Below are 21,803 nucleotides of genomic sequence, written 5' to 3' on the forward strand. Positions count from 1 at the left end.
TCTATTTTTGAGAACTATGGCAGGGAAAGACTTCCTCCATTGGCACCTGCTGGCTTTGCTTCTCCTCCCTTTTTGCCTGGGTCAAGATGAATACATGGAGGTGAGCGGAAGAGCTAATAAAGCGGTGGCAAGAATAGTGCAAAGCCACCACCAGACTGGCAGGAGGGAAAAAGTGAGAGAGCGGAGCCATCCTATAGCGGGGACTGTGGATAATAACACGTCTCCAGACCCAAAGTCCCTGAGGCCAGAGGTTCTGTCGCACCCTGAGTTAAATGATCTGGCCCAGATCACCTCATACAGGGTCCAGGTACTCTGAATTCCTCTTCTAAGCCTAACTTTGAAGCTTAATGAGGTTAATAACTTTATTTCTGTTAATAACTTTAACATCTTTTTATATGTGTATTATTTCAGCAGAGGCTGCCAGGGATTGTATTTTTAAAAATGTTTCCTAAGCTGCTTATGGGGATGGGAGGTGGCTCGGTGGGGAGGTGGGAATCTGTTAGAGCACCGGCAGGACAGTAATGATGTGGTTTGATAAAAAGGAGACAAATGGGCAACTCAGTGGGATGGGAAGAATTGGATACAGAATAGTCTCCTTTTGTAGAAGGAAGCCCGCTCCTTGCTCTGCAGTCATTTGAATCTCTGTCTGTCTGTTTGTCTGTCTATCTATCATCTATCTCTCCTCTTTGTCTCTCTCTGTCTGTCTCTTATCAGCTATGCATCTGATCTGGGTTTTTGTGCAGAAAGGGGGAATGTTCAATACCCGCAAGCAGATAAAATACTCAAGATAATTCTAAGAAAGCGACTTTATTAAAACAGTATGGGGGGGGGGTGGAGATTTCTGCTCTGAGTTTATAAAAAATGAAATATATGTAATACCATGTATCTTAAGGTGACTACTTCTCTAGGTAATTTGATGTATGTGCAGACCACTGAACCTCAGTGCTTATTTTGTTTGGAAAGTACCAAGTTAAAAATGAGGGCTAATCATGTGCATGTTGCTAGTGCAGTCTAAGACCTGGGTTGGGATTTGACTCAATCAGATCATTAAGGAGGACTTTCCTCTAGAGTTTCTGCCCCGTAGAAAACTGCACTAGCACTTTTTGGGTCAAGAAAGTCTTGCCTCCTTTTAGGGGGTAAAAGTCCCAATGGAATGGACTCAGGTGACATTGACAATGTCATTTGGAACCCAGATGCTAGGAATGATAACCTTTGAATTAACTGGGGAATGTGCTATTTTCATTAAAGAAAAACTCTTCAATACCTCTTTTTGTATCCCCAGTGCTTGGCATAGTGCCTGATTACATAGTAGGTACTTAATAAATGTTTTTGATTGAATGATTACATTTAATGTTCTTGCTGAGATGACTGAGAATTAAAGGTCAAGAATAGTTATTCCCATTTATGAGCCATTTTAAACAAAACAGCTAACCAACTTTTACTAGAGGAATACCTTGTTTCTATTCACTCAATGGCAGCAGAGAGGAAGAAAACATGAATTTATCAAACACCTTCTATGTGTCAGGCATTATACTAAGAGCTTTACAAATATCTCACTTGATCTTCACTGCAAAGTAGGGAATAGGGGAAGAGGGTCATAGTTATTCATGGTCTTTAAATCCAGGGATAACAGAGGCCTCAGCTTATTAACCTGTCTCCAGCTATGCAATTAGCTGTGTATGCTCCAGATCTCCAGGGTTATGTAGTACAGTGAAACAGAAATGGACTTGAGCTTTTACCAGTCTAGCTCCTTGTAGCTTGTCATGTAGTAATTAATTAGTGTTGTCAACCCACATCTGCCTCACTCTGTTTCTGGAAACTCAAGCTGTTCTTGACAAAGCAGAACTAATAGAGAGGACCTTGTCACCTCAAGGGCAAAGCCTACATCAAGTCACAGAGAAAGAGAGAAATGAGTTAGCCAGTAATTAAAAAATACAACTAGCAGATGTTAAACTTCAGTGATGAAACTTCAGCTTTCTGAATTCTTGGCAGAGCAGGGGAGATCACAGAAAGCTCTGGGTTTGCAATTTGTGAGCTTGTACATTTAGAGCAGAGAGGGAACCGTAGAGGGCCTTCTAGTTCAATCCCTTTGTTCTTCAGATGAGGAAATTCAGGTTTGGATGGGTTATATGATTTGTCCAAAGTCACATAGGTAGCAAGATCTGAACCTGGAGGCTCTGACTCCTAAGCCAATGATCTTTCCATGACTGAAGAACCTGGATTCGAATGTCACCCCTTACTACCAGAGTGATTTAGGCAAGTGGCTTCACTTGGGACTCCATTTGCCTTCCCTATAAAATGAAAGGATTAAACTAGAAGATGACCTCTGAGATTCCTTCAAATCCTGTCACCCATGTGGCTAAGACACATGGAGCTATTAAGTAGGGAAATCTCCTATTTCCCTAAGTGACCCAGAAAAGTAGCCAAGCACCCCACCCTGAATAAGAACTGTGATTGGCCATGTGAACAGCTAGGAAAGGATCCAAGTCAAGCCTAAGTGAGTTATATGGCATCTCTGCTAAACAGAAGAGGGTGGTCCTTGGTTCAATGATCAGCATCACTTATTACGAAGTCCTCTTGGCACTAACTCGTTCTGACTACTCCCTCTCATTAAGTTCCTAGGAATAGAATTGCTATTTTTTTATCTTAAAGGTTTGATTTGTAATCCTGGACATATAATCAAGCAGTTAGGCTGAAGTCTTCTGGAAGGTCCATGGATGGGCCAGTAGATCTCCTGAGGTTTCATTTAGTTGTATAAGTCATTCAAAAGTCCCTTAAGGGCTTTTGCAACTGACCAGAGTCTTGAAAGGAAAGACTATGAAGGAGAAAGTTTTTGGATGAGTATGTCATAGAATCATAAGTTTAAAGGTGAAGGGGACATTAAAGGTAATTGAGTCCACTCCCCCTCATTTTACAGAAGACTGAGGTGCATTGAAGTTAAGGGATTTGCCCAAGGTAATATTAACTGTCAGAGGCAAAATTTGAACCCAGTTCCTCTCACTCCAAATTCATTAGTCCTTCCACTATACTCTGCTGGCTCAGTATCTTCCTTAAGTCATTCCCTCAAAACCATGGCAGAACTGTGTTCTCCTGCTCAGCCCCTCCGTATACTACTAACTTCATTACTCCTACTTTGGGAGACAACCTCTCAATCCTAGGTCTGTGGGCATTTCGAAATGCTCTCAGTTTATTACTTGAAGCTCAATTAGAATTTTTATACATATGTCTCTCTTCCCCTACAATTTATTTTTTAACACAGACATGCATTACTGGTGGCTGAATCTCACCAGGGAAATCTGGATAATTACTTTTCAGATTACACTAAGCTTTGGCCTCACATGTGGAGTGACTCAGTTGACATCTTTAGCTTTCTAGGCTGTCCGAAATCTCCCTAGTGCTCCTTAACCAATCGAGCATGGCTGATTCTTTTCCCACCGACTTGACAACTGGGGCCTGGCAGGTGGCCACCTCCACATAGAGTTGGTGCTGGCTGGATTAGTAGAAATTTTCTCTGGCTCACTGGATGGCTGCTGCAGGGCCTGGAAATAATGTTCTCCTCTCTCTTGGGGCAGCTTAATAACAATCTTTAAAGCAACAGGGGGAAAAAGATGGAGGGGATAGGAAAAGTCTGTCTCCATTTCTGAATAAAGACATGATGAAATTAGAAGACCATGGTGGTCACATTAAGTGGCCTTCACTCTTATTTTCAGCTCAGAATGCTTCTCTGAAGAGTCTTTAGCTATTATTAGGAAATAGGCTAGGAGAAATTTGGAATTCAACCTCTTTGGAGAAACTTCTGCTTTCCTTTTGCTTTTCTTGACAAGAAATCCCTTAGCAACAAATATTGTTTTAAAGGAACCATTGTATTATGAAAACACATGTAGGAAGTTTTTCATATTCATATTTGCCAACGTGGGCTCATTCCTAATGATTTGGCAAATAGCGCTAACCCTCCAGCTGCTGAAATGCCTTCTGGGAACCAATCTATTCATTTGTAAATCAAGATAGAGAGATAGAAAGGATTACCGGGCAGTGAGACCTTAGAAACCATCAGTCTTATCTGATCCACCTATTATTACCTGACAAAACTGAATCTCAGAGAGGGGAAGAGACTTTTCCAAAGAGAGCATTCCAGCTTGTTATTGGAAGAAACAGGTTTAGGACTCTGACATTTATAAGAGAAATCACCAACGAAAATTAGAAGACCACAGTGGTTTCATTTTGAATGTGAAGTTGATGTTGCTTTGGAATATATATTGATTTTCTTTCCCTAGGGAAATAAATAGCATTTGTTTAGTATGCAACAACTGTTATAAAATAGGTATTTTTTTGGTTATCATTAGGTATGTGAGGAGCAGCTAGGTGGTGCAGTGGATAAGGCACCAGCCCTGAATTCAGGAGGATGGGAGTTCAAGTACGGCCTCAGACACTTTACACTTACTAGCTATGTGACTGTGTGACCCTGGGCAAGTCACTTAACCCTTATTGCCCCATAAAAATGACCAAAAAAAGAAAGAAAGATATCATTAGGTAGATGATTCCAAACAGTTAAGAAGTAACCAAGTAGCTGTTTTTGGAACTGTGTGGGCTTTGATAAGCATCTGTTGATATTAGTGACTCATATCTGGGAGGGTCACTTCTCCAGGTTAGTTGGCCTTTGGGGACTGTTGGCATTTGGGGAAAGGAAGATCCCACGATTCTGGATTTAGTTCTGAAAGGGACAGCTAGTTCACAGTCCAACTCCCTCCCCCAACCTCCTGTCCCTTCTCATTTTAGAGATGAGAAAAATGAAATTCAGCCAGAGAGAAGTCACTTGCCCAAGGTCACACATGTACCAAGCAACAGGGCTGAAATTTGAATTCAGATCCTCTGCTTCCAAATCCAGTGCTCTTGAGGATCCCATTAGCTTTTTACTATCCACAAATATTTCTTGCCTTGGCTGATATTGGTAGCAAAAGGAAAACTCTTTCTTTGAGTGTCCTTGCTACTTTCTCATGGGCTCTTTTTTGGACCACCGAATATAAGAGCTAGAAAAGGACTTAAAGGTCATCTAATCCAACCCCTGCATTTTATAGATAAGGAAACAGACAGAGACAGGGAACATGACTTGCAAAACCCCACTAAACTAGTAAGTAGCTGGGCTGGGATTCAGTCTCAGTTTCTGACTCAAAAAATCCAGTTCTCTTTCCACTACCTACTGATTGTCTTGTTCACTTTTCTCTTCCTGGGGTTGCAGTCACTAGAATGGCTGCCTCCTGCCCCCATATTTGTTTTATTAGCTTAGAGTTGGACCCCATTTAGATGTCAAGGCCGGATGGAAATCTAGAATGAATGGGCAACTTCAATTGAAGTCCTGTTCTGTATCTTTTTAAAAGACATCTCAAGCTGGAGCACTTCCACCTGACTGCAGCAAGTGTTGCCATGGAGATTTTGGGTACCGAGGCTACCAAGGCCCTCCTGGACCACCTGGCCCCCCTGGAATCCCAGGTAAGGATGAAAAGTGGAAAGCACTGTGTTAATATCAGTCTCACCAGAGGCTGGAACAATCCCTCTGCTCTAATATGTGTAAGAGTGAAGAAATCCAGTAGAAAATGTGTTGGGCAACAGGAACAGGCATTTAAAGTGGAGAGCAAACTCCATAGCCCCTATTGTTGGAACTACTCTCGTGCCACTTACAAATTTCTTTGTGTGGCTAGTCATGTATGTGGCTTATTTTCTCACTTAGATGATAAGCTCTTAGAAGTGAGAGACCATATCTTATGCTCATTGTATTTTCTATAATTCTTAGCATCATCCCTTCCAAGTAGCAGGTGTTGAACGAATAAACTAGTTTTTTAATTTTTAAAGATTTTGTCTTATTTTTATGGGCGCATTTTATTTTTATATAACATTTTGCTCTCTATATCTCTCCCTCATACTCAGTCCAAAGAACTATGCCTTGTGACAAAAATTAAAAATAAGAAAAAAACAGCAGTTCAACAAAATCAACCTCTACAACTCCTGTGCCTAATAAGAATAGTCAGCATTTATAAGGCACTTTACAAATATAATCTGATTTAATCCTCACAAGAACCCTGAAAAGTGGGTGCTATTAGTGTATACCTTTTACAGATAAGGAAACAGGCAGATAGAAGTTAAGTGAGTTGCCCAGGGTCACATAGCTAGTGGTTCTCAGGGGTCAAATTTGAATTCAGGTCTTTCTGACTCTGGGTTGAGCACTCTATTAACTGTGCTACTTTGTTGCCTCTAATTGCTGTCTTCTAGTAAATCCCATGCCCAGAATCCCTAAGATATTGACATCTCACTTCTTAATTGCTTTTACCAACTAGTTGTATAACCTTGTACAAATCACCTCCTCCCTTGTGAATCTCAGTCCCTTCATATGAAATGAAAATTGGACTAGATAATCTTTTAGGTCTTACTACCTCTAACATTCTCCATCTCCATCTTGATTTTAAAATGAACCCACTACCCCCAAGCAAGCAGGAGGGCATCGTCACTTAGGATATCAAGGCTGTAAGACATTGACTCATTTGGCAGTGAAGTGCCATCTGGGTCTTTGATTGTCTTACTTACTACACTGTATTTAGAATGGAATAGTCTAATCGGTCAGTACTATCCAATCCAATCCAATCCAATCCAATCAATATTTATTAGGTACCTCCTATGAGCCAGGGACTATGCTAAATGCTGGGGATAGAGTTAAGAAAAAGAAAGACAGTCCCTACCCTCAAGGAATTTACAATCTAGTGCGGAAGTGAATACACAAAAGGAGTCAGGAAAGGGAGGGGTGAGGTGGGATAGGATATCAGGGAATATCCTCTTGTTTCCTAGAGTTAAAATCAGGCTAGGGCAGCCCATGCCTAGTGGAGAGCTACTACTTAAAGGACTGCATTTCCTTAGTATCTGAGAATACTCATTTAGTTTATCTTCTTATCTAGTCACTGGTTATCTGGAGACTTCACTCTATGAGCTATGTAGGTTATTTACTGCATTGTATTGCCCACTGGAAGATCACTGTGCTTTTAAATGCCTCCTCTCTCGCCAAAGGGGGAAGGGGTCGAAATTCTATAATCAAAAAGTCATTGGAAGGCTTCTTTCTTTTCAAGAGGCTATCATTAAAAGGCACTGATCCCTGTGAGGTCAAATACCAGCATCAATCAATACTTTGTGTGGAAGCTTGGGATCAAAAGCTTTTTTGAACTGAAAGGGACCTTAGAAGTCATCTCTTAGTCCAACTGCATTATTCAGCTAGGTGGGGCACTGGGTACCAGCATGGGTCTTAGAGTCAGGAATGCTTGAGTTCAAATTTGACCTCAGACACTTATGAGCTGTGTGCCTCTAGGTAAGTCATTTAACCTTTTTCATCCTTATTTTAGTCCAGGGCTTCTTAAACTTTTTCCACTTGAGACCCTTTTTGTCCAAGAAATTTTTATGTGAGCCCTGGTATATAGGTATTTAAATAGGTATATGAATCAAACATTTACTGCCATTTTTTGCAACACCCACATTCAGTTATGCCACCCTATTTGGGGTTGCAACCCACAGTTTAAGAAGCTTTGGTTTAGTCGTCTGTAAAATGGGAATAATAGTACGCCTACCTTACAGGTTTGTCGTGAGGATTGAGGGAGGTAATTTATATATGTATAATACTCTATAAACCTTAAAATGCTATATAAATGCTGATTATTATTATAGTCAAAGAAAGAAACAGATTCACAGAGAGGAAAGGAATAGCCTCAGATCACATAGGTAGTTAAGTGACAGAGTTAGGATTTGATTAAGTTAGGCAGATTTCTGATGCCAATTTCAGTAACCACTCTACTATAACAAATATAGCCCCTTGTTGTTTAGTTGCTTTTAGTGATGTCTGACTTTTTGTGATCCCATTTGGGGTTTTTCTTGACAAAGGTAATGAAGTGGTTTACCATTTCCTTCTCCAGCTCGGTTTACAGATGAAGAAACTGAGGCAAACAGGGTTAAGTGACTTGCCCAGGGTCAAATAGCTAATAAGTGCCTGACAAGAGATTTGAATTTAGGAAGATGAGTCTTCCTGAATCCAGGCCCAGCACTCTATCCACTGTGCCACCTAGCTGCCCAGGTGTTGCCCACTCTTGTCTAAAGCCCCTCCCCCTCCCAACACAGTAATTCTGCATCACAGACCCATAATTTCCTAAGGATTGGAGTCCTGAGAGTCTAATAGGAAATAGAATTATTTTCCTAAAAGGTGCCCCATTATACCTAAATAGGCAGTTTCACCTTTACTAAAAGTTCCATTTTAAAAACTTTTTTTGTTGTTGGTCATTTGGAAATAGCACATACTTAAATCATTCCCCCAAAAAACTTGGAAACTGTTACCATATATTACTTTTTATTTATTAATTAATTTATTTTTGTGGGGCAATGAGGGTTAAGTGACTTGCCTAGGGTCACACAGCTAGTAAGTTTCAAATTTCTGAGGCTGGATTTGAACTCAGATCCTCCTGAATCCAGGGCTGGTGCTTTATCCACTGCCCCTTCCCATATATTACTTTTTAAAGATGGAAACTATTTAGGTGTAACTCCAAAAGATGAGAGAATAAACCCAGCATGCATTCCATTCAATTTGACAACCATTGATCAGTTTTTTAATGTTCAAGGCAGCCATAAAGTGGAGGAAAAACAAAGCAACAGTGGCTAGAGGATGGCTTCTAGTCTTATAACATCTTGTAACATCAGTTACTTGTTCTATGAATGCCTATACCCCATCTAAAGAACTGAGGGGAGGAAGTATTAGATGTTACCACAATCATAGATTTAGAAGGGAATTTAGAGGCCCTCTTATTTAACCCAGTCATTTCACAGATGAGGTAACTGAGGTCCAATGTTATTGAACATATAAAATAAATACCAGAGAAACCATTGAACTCAGCTCTTCCAACTCCAGAGCTAACTCTTTCTGTTGTACCACATTGACCTCTCAAGTCCTCTTCCATCTTCACCTTTCTATATTTCTCTTATTCATTGTACAAAGAATTAGGAAAGAATGAAAGATCAAAAACTACATAGTCTCTGCAGACAGAGGAGGCAATAAGACATCCCTACTAATAGCTAAACTGAGGCAGAATGGGATAAGTACTTAAGAAGAATTGAGTACCTTAATAGTTGAGAAGGGGTAGAAATCATGGAGGTCTGCAAATAACTATCCACATTTCCATGACATTTTAAGAGTGGCAGAATGCTTTTCTCATAACAATTATCCAACGAGGTAGGTTTTGTAAGAATTATTATCCAATTTCAGATTTTTCTCCCTCCGTCCCCTCCCTCCCCGCTCCTGTAGACAGCAGGTAATCTGAAATTGGAAAGCTTATATAAAAATGTTGAGAACTATTTTTACATGTAACTGGAAAAAATAAAATACTTTTATCAGAAAAAAGAATTATTATCCTATTTCAGTGCCTAGAACAATGTCTGGCACAGAGCAGGCACTTAAATGTTTATTGATTGATGACCATTTTACAGATGAGGAAATTGAGGCTCTGATAGATTAAATGATTTACCCAGAGTCTACAGGGGGGTAAATGTTAGAGCTGAAATGTAAAGGTAGGTCTCCTAACCATAAGTCTGGACTCTTGTCTAAAACAAAATTCTTGGTATATAAAGTACAATCCACATGAAATTGTTACTGTAGAGTATGTCTAGAAGTGGAATGAAGCAGAAATTTCAAGTAATTCTATAATCCTGTTGTTAGGGATAGTGTGAGCTCTTGGTCTGACTGTTCACACATAATGGGTTTTTTTCCCTCAGCAGTGGATTCAATTCTTAGCCCCAGATGGTTTCTACACATTTTGGTTCTTGGTGAGGTCTGGGCAACACAGAATTGCAGGAGTAGGGTGGGGTGACATTTGTAATAGAAAGATCCGTTTTAAGACATTAATGTGACCTTCATTGCAGCTGTTTTGAGAATCACTTGGTCTTTTCAATTTCTAACATTTCAGTGGAGGCATTTCATCTTGCCTGTTGGTTTCATTAAGGAAAGAAGACTTATGAGTCTGAAAATGAGTGCCAACTTGGCAAGTACAAATGCTCTCAAACTGTCTGGTTATTTTAAGGAAATCATGGAAACAACGGCAACAACGGAGCCACTGGGCATGATGGGGCAAAAGGTGAAAAAGGAGACAAAGGAGACTTGGGCCCTCGAGGAGAGCGAGGACAGCACGGCCCTAAGGGAGAAAAGGGTTATCCTGGAGTTCCTCCTGAATTGCAGGTAGGTGAACTGTGATAATCTCAGAAGGTCTGGGCGGCCCCACTCAGGGCAAGAATGCTAGTGAAGGACTTGGGAGACCTATGTCCCCTTCCTCATTCTACCCCTATTCTTGGAAAGCTGGTTACATGGGGCTCTTCCTCTCCAAGGGTCAGGCTTTTCTGAGATTCTGCCTAGTGTGTCTATCATGTGCACTTAATAAATGCTTGTTGACTGAGTGATTGATGTAATATGGCTCCCACGACAAAATACTCAAAATATGCCCGCTTCTTTTAATGCAAACAAAGATTACATCAGCTTTTTATGCTTGCTATGTCCCACTGTTGACTCACATTGTGTGCAATGAATTACAGACTCATAGACAGGCTAGATGGCCAGACTAAGGAAACATTTTATAGTGATGCAGGCAAAATCAAGGACATCTGTAAAAAATCAGCTGCTCACGTAGAAGATAGAGAAGGTATGGATAGAAGTTAACCAGCTGGTAAACATAGATGAGAATTTACATGTGATTTAGCAGATAAAGAAGCTGCCTCTATCAAAGATTGTGTAATAGCAGTGTGTTGCCCCTTGGAGCTCTGGATTTGTGCTGAGGAGTGCATGATGGGAAGTAATTTAGAACTTCCTTGAGCATACCGGGGTTGGTCATTTTGGACTCATCTTGTCAGCACAAAGGGTCTGGGGCAGGGAGGAGGGAGATTGGGGAGAGAAGAAAGAGGAGCCTTGGGATGTCAGGGCAGGGAATGTGGAGCAGAAACAACGGGGGAAACCTGGCTGGGGTTGGGGTGGGACAGACACAGCTGTGTAGAACCAGAGCTGATGTGGCAGTGCTAAATAGCCCAAGATTCTCTTTTCTCTTTCCAGGCCATGGGGAAAGGTAGTCAAAATGATGGTGGGGAGGGACCAAAATGGTTATTGCAAAGCCAACTATTTGTAATCTCCTCCCTTGGAGTTGGGTGCCACTGGTATTTGTTTCTAGGCACATTTCTCTATTCTGCTGTAAATTGCAGAAGTTTACTTCTTAAACTTCTGGAGTGACCCAGGCGTGTTCATTTCATTGTCTCCATTGGTTTGTGGCATGACTGTTCATGGGACAGATCTGGAAACAACAAAGAAGATCATAACTTTTCCTAGTACAGGGCTGAGATCCCAACTTTTGTTAGGCCCCATGAATCCTTTTGTTAAAAAATCTCTCTTTAACTGGAGGATAATTGGGAGCCCATTCATTTGTTTCACAGCAGCAGTCCCAAGGACAAGGTTAATATGAGCCATGGCCTTTCAAAGATGAGGTGACAATTACTGACAATTAGCATTACAGTTGCATTAAGGAAGGCAAAACTTTCAGAACACAGGTGGTGACAGTCCTGATCTATTCTCCATCACATCATCCACCTCTGGTTCATAGATTATCACTTATGAGTCTGCAGTTCACTACACGGTTCTTCCTGCTTCCCCACCCCCACCACTTGCTAGAAGCAAGAACCCTTAAGCCTGTTATGTTATTGTTGCATACAGCTGCTATGGCTGCTTTCATGCTGAACTGCCATAGCAAAATGATTTTCTGCCTCATTTGTTGTTTGTTCAGGAGGCTCAGTTGCTGGAGTATATTTGCATAAGGCTTTTTATCTGTCTGTCTATCTACTACCTATCTTCTCTCCTTATTTATCTTCTTCCTTCCTTCCTACCTCCCATATGATGGCAACTGACTTGATTATTTTTTCCTCTACCTGAGATTTCATTAGTGTAAGGAACTCCCTTGCGACCAAATTCCTTCTGTCAATGCATATTGGCGATGTCTAGTTTTTGGGAGTTTCCTGGGAACACTGAATTAAATGACTTACCCAGAGTCACACAGCCAGTCTACATCAGAGGCAGGAATTTGGGTTCAAGTTCCTGACTCAAATGACATGAACTCTCTTCCTATTGAACCATACTGTTTAATCATCTTGACTAAATTCCCTTTGCTTATTAATATATTCTTTCCAAAGCTCCCATCCAAAAGAAGATACCTCCAGCAGTTGGCTGTGAGAGGGTCTCAGACAGAAATCCAAATACTAGCTACTTTGCAGTTGTGTCTACATCTTTTCTCTTTTTCCCATTAATCAGACTTCAGACACTACTTCCCACCTTGATGCTCCTCTGCATTGGCATTCTCTCAGTCTAGGCCTTTTCACTTCAAGTCCAATGTTTATTCCACTGAGCCACATGGCCTCAGCCAAGTGTTTTCTATTCATCATATTTTTGGAAGTAACTTAATTCTACAAAACAAGGAATTTATTACTTTTTTGTGTCACAGACACTTTCCCACAAATGGATGAAGGCTATAGAAAGCTTCTCACAATAATGTTTTAAAATACATTAAAAATACCTAAGATTACAAAGGAAACCAGTCACATCATAATAAGGTTATAAAAATATTTTAAAGTTCCAGACACCAGGGCAATAACCCCCTCATCTAACGGGAACCTTGAAACTTATTTTAGGAAATGTTCTTTTTATTGTCATAATTTTTGCAGAAATACATATTAGAACTGCATAGACAAAGCCGAAATTGGCATTGTTATGTAAAATCATTATTTTCTGGACTTTTATTCTGGTTTAGAGATTGATTTACATGCTTACATTGCTAAGACAGAGCAGGAAAACCACTTCAGTTTGTTTTAGTTGGCAATGTGGGATAATACCATTGTTGTATTAAAATTATTCCTTACCTCTGATTGAATTATCAATAATTTCCATATTTCCATAAATACTGTATTTATACAAGATTATAATCTATTATATAACTCAATATTATGTATGTAAATGGCATGTAAATGACATGTCTGATGCCAATATAACATACAAACATTGGTAGGAGGGCCCACTTTGGTGAAATCACTATGCTAGGTGCTGGAAATACAAAGACAAAATAAGAAACACACCTTGCCTTAAGGAGATTCCAATTCTTATTATATTTGTATTAAGTTTTACACTTTTCCAAGGTATTTTTCAAAAATTATCATATTTGGCCCTTACAACTTCATGCTAGAGAAAGGATAGATATTATTATTCTTCCCATTTGATAGACTGGAAAACTGAGGTTCAAGAAAGATGAGTTGTCCATGACCACATAGCTAGTCAGTGCTGGAGTCGGGTTTTCATAGTGAGGATGAGGACTATCAATGAAACATACTATCCACCTCCAAAGAAACTGAACACAGACTGAATCATGCTCTTTTTCACTTTTATTTTTTTTCTTTTACTCAAGTTTTCTTATACAAAATGACTAATATGGTGATGTTTTACATAATTGCACATGTATAACCCATATCTGATTGCTTACCACTTCAGGGAGGGAAAATTTTAAATAAAAATGTTTATTATATAAAAAAAGATAAGTTGCTTAACATTTCTAGGTCCCAATCTCCTAATGAGGAGGTTGGACTAGAGGTAGCATGGGCTCCTGAATATGGTGCTGGAATTGGAATAAAAAAAGACCTGGGTTCAAATCCTGGCTTAGGTACTTTATTAGCTATGTATCTATCCCTGCTCAAGTCAATTAACTGCTCTGTGCCTCAGTTTCCTTTTTTTGTACAATTAAGGGATTTGGACTCCATTCTTGCTTTAAATCTATGATCTTTTTTAATTGAAGAGCAGAAGAGAAGAATTGAGATGTGGTTGGGCCCCAGGCTCCTTTTCATGTTCCTCCTTTACCCATTCCTTAACCAAGGCTTTTTCCACAGATTGCCTTCATGGCATCCATGGCCACTCACTTCAGCAACCAAAACAGTGGAATAATCTTCAGCAGTGTGGAAACCAACATTGGAAATTTCTTTGATGTCATGACTGGGAGATTTGGGGCCCCAGTGACAGGTGAGCGGATTCCATTTTGTGTTTTTTTTAAGTCCCTGAGACAAAGAATTTTTTTTTTCTAAATCGGGAGGAAAACAAACCATTTTATTAACAACTTTTTTTGGGGGGGGGCATTTGGGGTTAAGTGACTTGCCCAGGGTCACACAGCTAGTAAGTGTCAAGTGTCTGAGATCGAATTTGAACTCAGGTCCTCCTGAATCTAGGGCCAGTGCTCTATCCACTGCACCACCTAGCTGCCCCCTATTAACAACGTTTTGATGGGTCTCAACGTAGAGGGAATAGGAGCTGACTATTAAGAGTTGATTTCAGTGGGAAAGGGGACAGTTATGAGGACATCTAGGTCAACCAATGGCCCAAGAGGAATATCCTCTATAGGAGAGATGTCAAACACCTAGCAATCCAGAGTCTGGCAGAACCAGGTTAAAATGGAATTGGGAAATATTTAACAAAATAAATAAAAATACAATAGAACATAGATAATATTAATATGTGTTTTTCTAAGTCAATATATGGCTTCAGGCATCCTTATACAGTTTAGTGGCTCTGATTCTATTTGAGTTTGAAACCAATGGCCTAGTCTATAGTATCCTTGACAAGTAAATGGTCATTCATCCTCTGCCTTAAATCCTCTAATGAGAGGGAATCTGTTACCTCCTGAGGAGACCCATTCCAAAGATATTCAGTACTCATCTTTCCTGCCTGTAGAAGGTGACAATGGAGTCTTTGCTCCAAAGATCTTACAACTCTTTCTTGATATTTTTCTAGTGAGTAATAGCCATTGATTCACTAAAAGAAAGGAAGGTACTTTGCGGTTGCAAAATTCCCAAAGAGCAACTATGTCCTTATAAATTTTATGAACAGGAGAACAGAACTGCAGAGGTCAGACATTATAAAATGTACTGCAGCAATCAAGGATTCATTGGCATCTGTAAAACTAGGCACTTTGGAAAGAAAGGCAAAAACATTAATAGACATCAAATACATTTCTTTTCCTTATGGATCTTAGAATCGAACAGGGGTCCACAAGCATACCCATGGAAAAAATGGCTTAAGGACATTTATAAAGCCATCTAAGGGTGATAGCAAGCTGCCAAAAAGGGACCTGATAGAAACTGGTTAGGTCTAAGATGGAAATCCAGTGAGACCAGTATAGGGGCCTTAAGTTTGTGTCTTATTCATGTCTGATTCAAGTATAATACAAGTGCTATCTTAATTTTTTTCCTTTTCTTCCCATAAACTTTTCAAACCCTGAAAATAAATGACCAAAGGGCCACAGAGTATATACACCAATTGCTAACTCTGAAAATACCAAAGAACTCACAGAAGTTACACACCAACTATTAACTCTGAAGAATAAAATAAAATAAAATAAAACCACAGAGCTCACAGCTATAGACAAAACAATTCTTTATTTCATTGGAGGAGGGAAATTAAACAGGTGTACACCTAAGACCAAGGAGAGCCCTAGGCAGCAAGGCTAAGCCTTGATACATATAGTTGTGGCTCCACAAAGAACCAAGTAGTGAGGTATAACAGCAACAATGAAGCAAGTTTGCCTAGTGACAAAAAAGTCTATTCATAGCAGGGCTTCATGACTGGAACATAGTTTCTGTAGGTGCTTATCCAAACTCAGGAACCAACTGGGGCTGGTTTGAATCAATTCTGTGATTTAGCTGTAGCAGAATTCATCCACAGTTCAAAGGATTGTTTTGCCAAGCTCAGGGCATAGCTTGCTTGCTTGCTGGGCCTCAGCTCTGGAAAACAAGGTGTCTCCTAATAGTGAGAAAAGAGAGGAATGAAATGAGAGGAGTGAGGGTCCTGCCAAACTTAACAATTATCAATAAATAGAAAGATTTCAATATACAGAGAAGACGAAAAGAAAGGATTGTTGAAATCATAAACATCTATTACATGACATAGGGCTAGAGTGCTAGGTCTGGATTGATGAAGAGACCTGAGTTCAAATATGGCCTCAGACACTCACTAGCTGTGAGAACCTGGACAAGTCACTTAACTTCCGGAGAAGGAAATAACAAATTACTCTAGTATTTTTGCCAAAAAACCAAAAAACAACAAACAAAACCCATGGAGAGTATCGTGCACCAGGTTGTGAAGAGTCAACCATGACTGAACAACCACAATATTGTGTGTATTTAATTTTGTTTAATTTAATATTGTATTTAATATTTTAAATTTAACAAGATAGTCATAAAATTGCCCTGTTTGTATCTCCTTCTGAATTTTTTTTGTGTAATTAAAAAATTCTTGATGTTTTTTTCACCATCTCTATGACTTCCTGTGGTATCTTTTCCAGGGGTCTACTTCTTTACCTTCAGCATGATGAAGCATGAAGATGTGGAAGAAGTCTATGTGTACCTGATGCACAATGGCAACACGGTCTTTAGCATGTACAGGTACCCTGGATTTTCTTATCAAGGTCCTCAAATGGACTTCTGTTTGATATAAGAGGTTAGATGTTGTATAGCTTATACAGAGTTTGTCTTGTCAAGACATGGCTCTTTTTTTCCCAGAGCTTGTGCTTGCAGATTTATGTAGGCACACCTGTGTCTGAGCGGACTTAAAGCTTGTGAGAATGGCCCCATTTAAAGTGATAAGCAGGGCTGTGCTGGAGCTAGCTTGGACTCCTCCCAAGAGTCACTTAAATTTTCAACATGAACATTAATTCCTTGGAACTCAGCAAACACTACAAATCAGGGATTGCTTTATTGTTTTGTTGATTGTCCAGATTTTTAAAAAATCATGGAAAATGTGTAAATAATGCAGATTAAATTAAATCATTCGATCAATTAAGTTTGCTTAATTAATTTGATTAAATTAAATAAAAGTGTGTTCACTGGACATCAACTCCCAAGCTCCCTAAGCTGATTGTTAAATGTTGCCAGCACACTCCTGCTTTTGGGGTGAAGAATCCATTGAACTTAAGCAGCATTTGGTAGCCACTACTAATGGTCCCATGATTAGAGGCAGATGAAGATTTACTAGTTAATGGTGACACATTTTGTCATATAAAGTACTGTATTTAAATAGGGATATGGGAAAACTGGATTCAAATCCCAGCCCCATCACAGGTAAGCAGTGTGACTGTGGGCAAGTCATTTCATCTCTGTCTGCCTCTATTCCCCTCTCTATTAAATAGGAATAATATCTCTTAACAAATTATTTATTGATAATACTTCTTGTAAAAAGACTAGCAGAAATACGAGATAAGTTAGTTATTATTCTTTACTTTCTCTTCCTTCACTTTCTCACTCCCTTTCTTTACTGGAAAAAAAAAAATTTGCTGAGTTTCCTTCCTTTATTTCTTTTCCTTCTCCCTTAATCAAGCCATAGGGCTTCCAGTCTCCCCCACCTCCCACCCCACACCCAGGGCTAAAGTGGCTGCTGGGGCCTGAATTGAAAGATGTTGGGTTTCAAGGTTAGGTCTCCCCATGTCAGCATCACTACTGTAATGGGGAAGTGTAATAACAGGTCCTCAGAAAGGACCTGCAAGTCCCAGAGTAAAGTGGGTGTCTTGGGACAAAGGCCAAGGACTTGGTCCAGAATAATTTCCTTGAACCTCCCAACCTGCCTCCAGAAAAACTCCAGGCTTCCAAAAAGGTCAATATAGTGTTTTGCTTACATTTTAGAGGGAACTCAATTCAACAGTTCAATTCAGGAAACTGTATGGGCCAAATTCAGTATGGGGAGAGTTAATTGAGCGGCTTGCCGTAATATTGAGGTTCAGAAAATAATGGAAGACCTCTAGGTCCAGAGTTTCCTCTCTGTCAAACTGCCTTTTCTTTAGTTATTTCTCTCAGACTGTTGTAAAAAATATTTTAAATGGCTGGAGCTAATTTGGGGGGCCTAATCTGACTGGGGTACTTAATCTGGGACTTTTGACTAACTGGCTATCTGACTGCTATTAACTTAATATGGGCCGTTTATAAAGTTCCACCCACTGCTCCCAAATTGATAAGCAAAGATTAAGAAGTCTCTTAACTAAATAATCAAAGCAGAGTTTATTTATGAGATACAATTTAAAATAAAAAATACAGGGAAATAAAATGTACAATATGACTGCATTCCTGCACGCCTCTTTTCACCTGCTTAGTCTGGAACTTTTTTAATACAATAAGGGCCATTGCCACCTCTTGCCTTAGGGTATGTTCCACTTTCACTACTCAGCTCCTTTCACTAACTCCAAACCCCCTTTCACTTTGTGGATCCCCCCAGCTGTCTGATTTTCCTCTCCATATTGCCACCGCTGAACCTGTTTTTCTCTCTCACCGACCTCTCCTTCCATTCTCCTAGTACTCCAATGTCCTTCTCTGTTCCGTTCGTTTTGTCAGCCCCCCTTCTCCGTATCGGCCTCCATCCCTTCTTGCTCTTAGCTTTTTCTCCTTCCCCCGTCTCCTAGTGCTCCGGCCTTTCTGCTCTCTTAATCTCGTCAGCCCCCCTTAATCTTGTCCGCCCCCCTCACTTGCCATTTAACTCCCAGGTCTATATATATTTTACTTTTCTCCACTCAAATCTTGGGGCTTTTTGTGCCCCCCCCAAGCTTATTTGCCAGCCAGGGCTGTGGCTGGGGCTGGGGGGAATGCTTGAGCATCACATGTGTACCACACCCAGGGCTCCAGGGGCCCATGCCCCTGCTGCATGCCTGGGACCTTGGCATGGGCTACGCCAGAGCCTGGCTTGGACAAGCCCGGGATCTCTCAGATAGATCCTCTCAGGGTGGAGGGAGCTGGGGCTCTCTCCCCCAGCTATCTGACCTGGTGTCTTGTACAGCCCATGGGGCTTTTTGGCTCAGCTGAAGCAGACGGGGAGGGGCACCAGCACCTCCCACACAGAAGAGACCCTGAGGGCCTAAGGCTTTCTAATCTCAGCCCAAAGGTAGGGTCCCCAAATCAAAATAAATTTCCACACTGGTAAGAAAGGAGATTAACAGCCTCTTTCCTACAAACAAATCAGGTTTTATTAATGGGAAAAAAATGTGCAACACAAGTAAAGTTAATAGAGCTAGGGACAATGAGAAAGGGGATAGAGAAAGGAAAAAATATGACCTACTTCCCAGATGGTTAGACTCTAAATCTCTAAGGTAAAAAGGCCCTCAGGTACCTCAAATAAGCTCTGCTTCCTCAGCTATTCAGAACAGCTTGGATCGAACAAAAACTGACTCAAACCCTAAACTTGCTTCCAGATCAGCTGGCCTAAAGAGCCAGCCTCACTTCAACAACACAAACTCACCACCACCTGGAATCTGTAGTTCTAGGGAGAATCAGCTGTGCAATGTCTTCTGGTTCGGTCTGAAGGTCAACCACCCCTCTCTCTCTCTCTCTCTCTCTCTCTCTCTCTCTCTCTCTCTCTCTCTCTCTCTCTCTCTCTCTCTCTCTCTCTCTCTCTCTCTCTTTCTTCCCCTCTCTTCTTGGGGTTCTCCCTCCCCCTTCCTGCCTCTCCCACAGGAAGGGAGGTTCTTAGCCATGCTGAGTCTCCTATTGGTTCAACATAACCCCTGGACTGTCTCCATTATAATTTGGCCAGGCCCATGTGGGTGTGGGAGAACTTCTAGGTGGGGCTTAGGTCCTTTGTTGGATACTTTGACTCAATAAATGTTCTTTGTGTTATTCAGTCCCACCTAATATACATGACAAATCTAATCAGAATTCCTTTTGTTTGTTCTATTATCTTTTCATGTACACACCCATCTTTTCTTAGGCTTTTCAAGATTACATCTTTTCAGTTTGACCATAATGAAGCCAAGATGGGGTCACGTAAACCCCAAATCACAATTAATTCCTTACATTCCCCCCTAAGCTTCATTAAGAAACATGGGGTGTTTCCTTGATGAAGCAGTAAAAAATAACAGAATATCATAACCTATGCTAACAAACAATATGCTAATAACAATGTAGGAAAGGGAGAAAGGGAAAATTTTGTCCAGAGGGGAAGTTCCTCATGGACTCGTGCTTTGACAGTGTCTACAGAGGGAAAGCCTCTGCAGAAGATACATATTACAGATGGTATACAGATAGTAACAGAAGGAAAAAACAAATATCTTTATTTGGAGTCCTTGAAATCTTGTCTTCATTGAGTGTTAAGATGCCATCAGGGAGTCTGGATTCTGGTCTGGATTCTGGTTGTCTCTGGATACTTTTACTTCTTTAGCTGTTTAACTGCTGGATTTCCACTAATCTTTAGTATAGCATTGTCAGTGATCAAATTAAACAGTGAGAGTTCTTTGAAATATAACCCATATAGAATAAATTTAAACTTGATACACATAGCATATTACAAAAAAATCTATGAAGGTCTACTATGTACAAGGTACGATATTAATATCATGCAACTGGGTACAAATGCCAAAAGCACAACACACCGACAGTCCCTTACCTTAATGGAATTTACATTTAACTGGGGAATATAAGACATATGCTGCTAAGCATAAAATTCAAGATAATTTGAGGAAAGAAGGAGGGGAAGGAGAAATGGATGGGGAAAGGCTTCAGAGATGCTGTAGTACCTTAGCAAAGCCTACCAGCAAGTTAGATTCTGAAAGGCAGAGATAAGGAAGAGATGCAAAAAACCAGGGCTGAAATGTTCTGATGATATACTTAGTACTACTTAAGAATGGACCACGTTCCCTACATAGGCACTTGATTGCTTCAGTTTCCTATGTAGGCATGGGCTCTTGAGGCATCTAGGTGGTATATAGTGAATAGAGCACTGGGTCAGGATCAGGAAGACATGAGTTCAAACTTGACTTCAAATACTAGCTCTGTGACTTTGGGAAAGTCACTTACTTTCTATCTACCTCAATTTCCTCAACTGTAAAATAGTAGTACCTACCTTAGAGGGTAGTATTGGATGAAGTAATTTTTGGAGAGTGCATAATAATTGTTTGTTTCTTTCCTTCTTGAAATGGACCAGACATTTTCTGGGATGGATTATAAGAAAATCTACTTCTGAGTCCTCCTTTATTTTCCTCATCCCATATATTGAATTAGTTGCCAAGTCTTGTCAATTTTATCTCCATAGCATCTCTTACATTCATTCCCTACTTCCTCACCTCTCAATCTGACTATTTAACTAGTTTTCCTACTTCAAATCTCTCCCATCTCTAATCTTTTTTATATAGCTATCAGATTGATTCTCCTAAAGTCCAGGTCTTTCCATGCCACTTTCCTGTTCAATGAACTCTAGTAGGCTTCCTATTATCTCTAGTATCAAATACAAACTCTTCTGACATTTAAAACTCTTTACAACATGGCTCCAAAGAACCATTCCAGACTTATTATACATTATTTATTACCCTTAACATACTCTTTGGTACATCTAGCTTAGCCTTTTTGCTGTTTGTCTCTGATCTCCATATCTTTGCACAGGCTGTCTCCCCCACCCCCTCACCTAGAATACACTTTCTTCCTATCTCCAGCTATTAGAATTCTTGGTTTCCTTCAGAGTTCAGCTTGAATTTTTTCTCCTAACTATTTGCTAATGTCTCCCTTGCGAAGGACTCCTCAAATGATCTTGTGTTTATTTCATGCATATTTTGCATATAGTCATTTAAAAATATTATGTACACATGCTTCCTGCCTCTATGGATTGTAAGGAAGGAACTAAAGGAAGGATCTTTTTCATTATGTCATTGGTATCACCCATTCCTAACACAGGGCTGGGCTCACAGTAGGTACTTACAATTAATACC

General features: G+C 40.1%; 1 protein-coding gene and 1 long non-coding RNA gene across 3 annotated transcripts in view; one reads left to right on the forward strand and one right to left on the reverse strand.

The window, feature by feature from the left end:
- The window catches only part of C1QTNF3 (C1q and TNF related 3), a 22,649-nt gene continuing 846 nt past the window's right edge, over positions 1–21,803 (forward strand). The window contains exons 1-5 of one of the 2 annotated variants that reach the window (XM_043975275.1): positions 1–100; positions 5,376–5,487; positions 10,092–10,246; positions 13,969–14,098; positions 16,413–16,512. In XM_043975275.1, coding sequence (XP_043831210.1) covers positions 17–100; positions 5,376–5,487; positions 10,092–10,246; positions 13,969–14,098; positions 16,413–16,512 — 581 coding nt within the window. In that variant the 5' untranslated portion in view covers positions 1–16. Of the gene's footprint in view, positions 308–5,375; positions 5,488–10,091; positions 10,247–13,968; positions 14,099–16,412; positions 16,513–21,803 lie in introns of both variants that reach the window. The other variant, XM_043975274.1, reaches the window with a different exon arrangement.
- Positions 15,489–21,803, reverse strand: part of LOC122734447 — a 26,616-nt gene continuing 20,301 nt past the window's right edge. The window contains exon 2 of the long non-coding RNA XR_006354064.1: positions 15,489–15,871. This is a non-coding gene — a long non-coding RNA (uncharacterized LOC122734447). The remainder of the gene's footprint in view (positions 15,872–21,803) is intronic.

Source organism: Dromiciops gliroides, chromosome 1 (genome assembly GCF_019393635.1).
Source record: "Dromiciops gliroides isolate mDroGli1 chromosome 1, mDroGli1.pri, whole genome shotgun sequence".
NCBI lineage: Eukaryota > Metazoa > Chordata > Mammalia > Microbiotheria > Microbiotheriidae > Dromiciops > Dromiciops gliroides.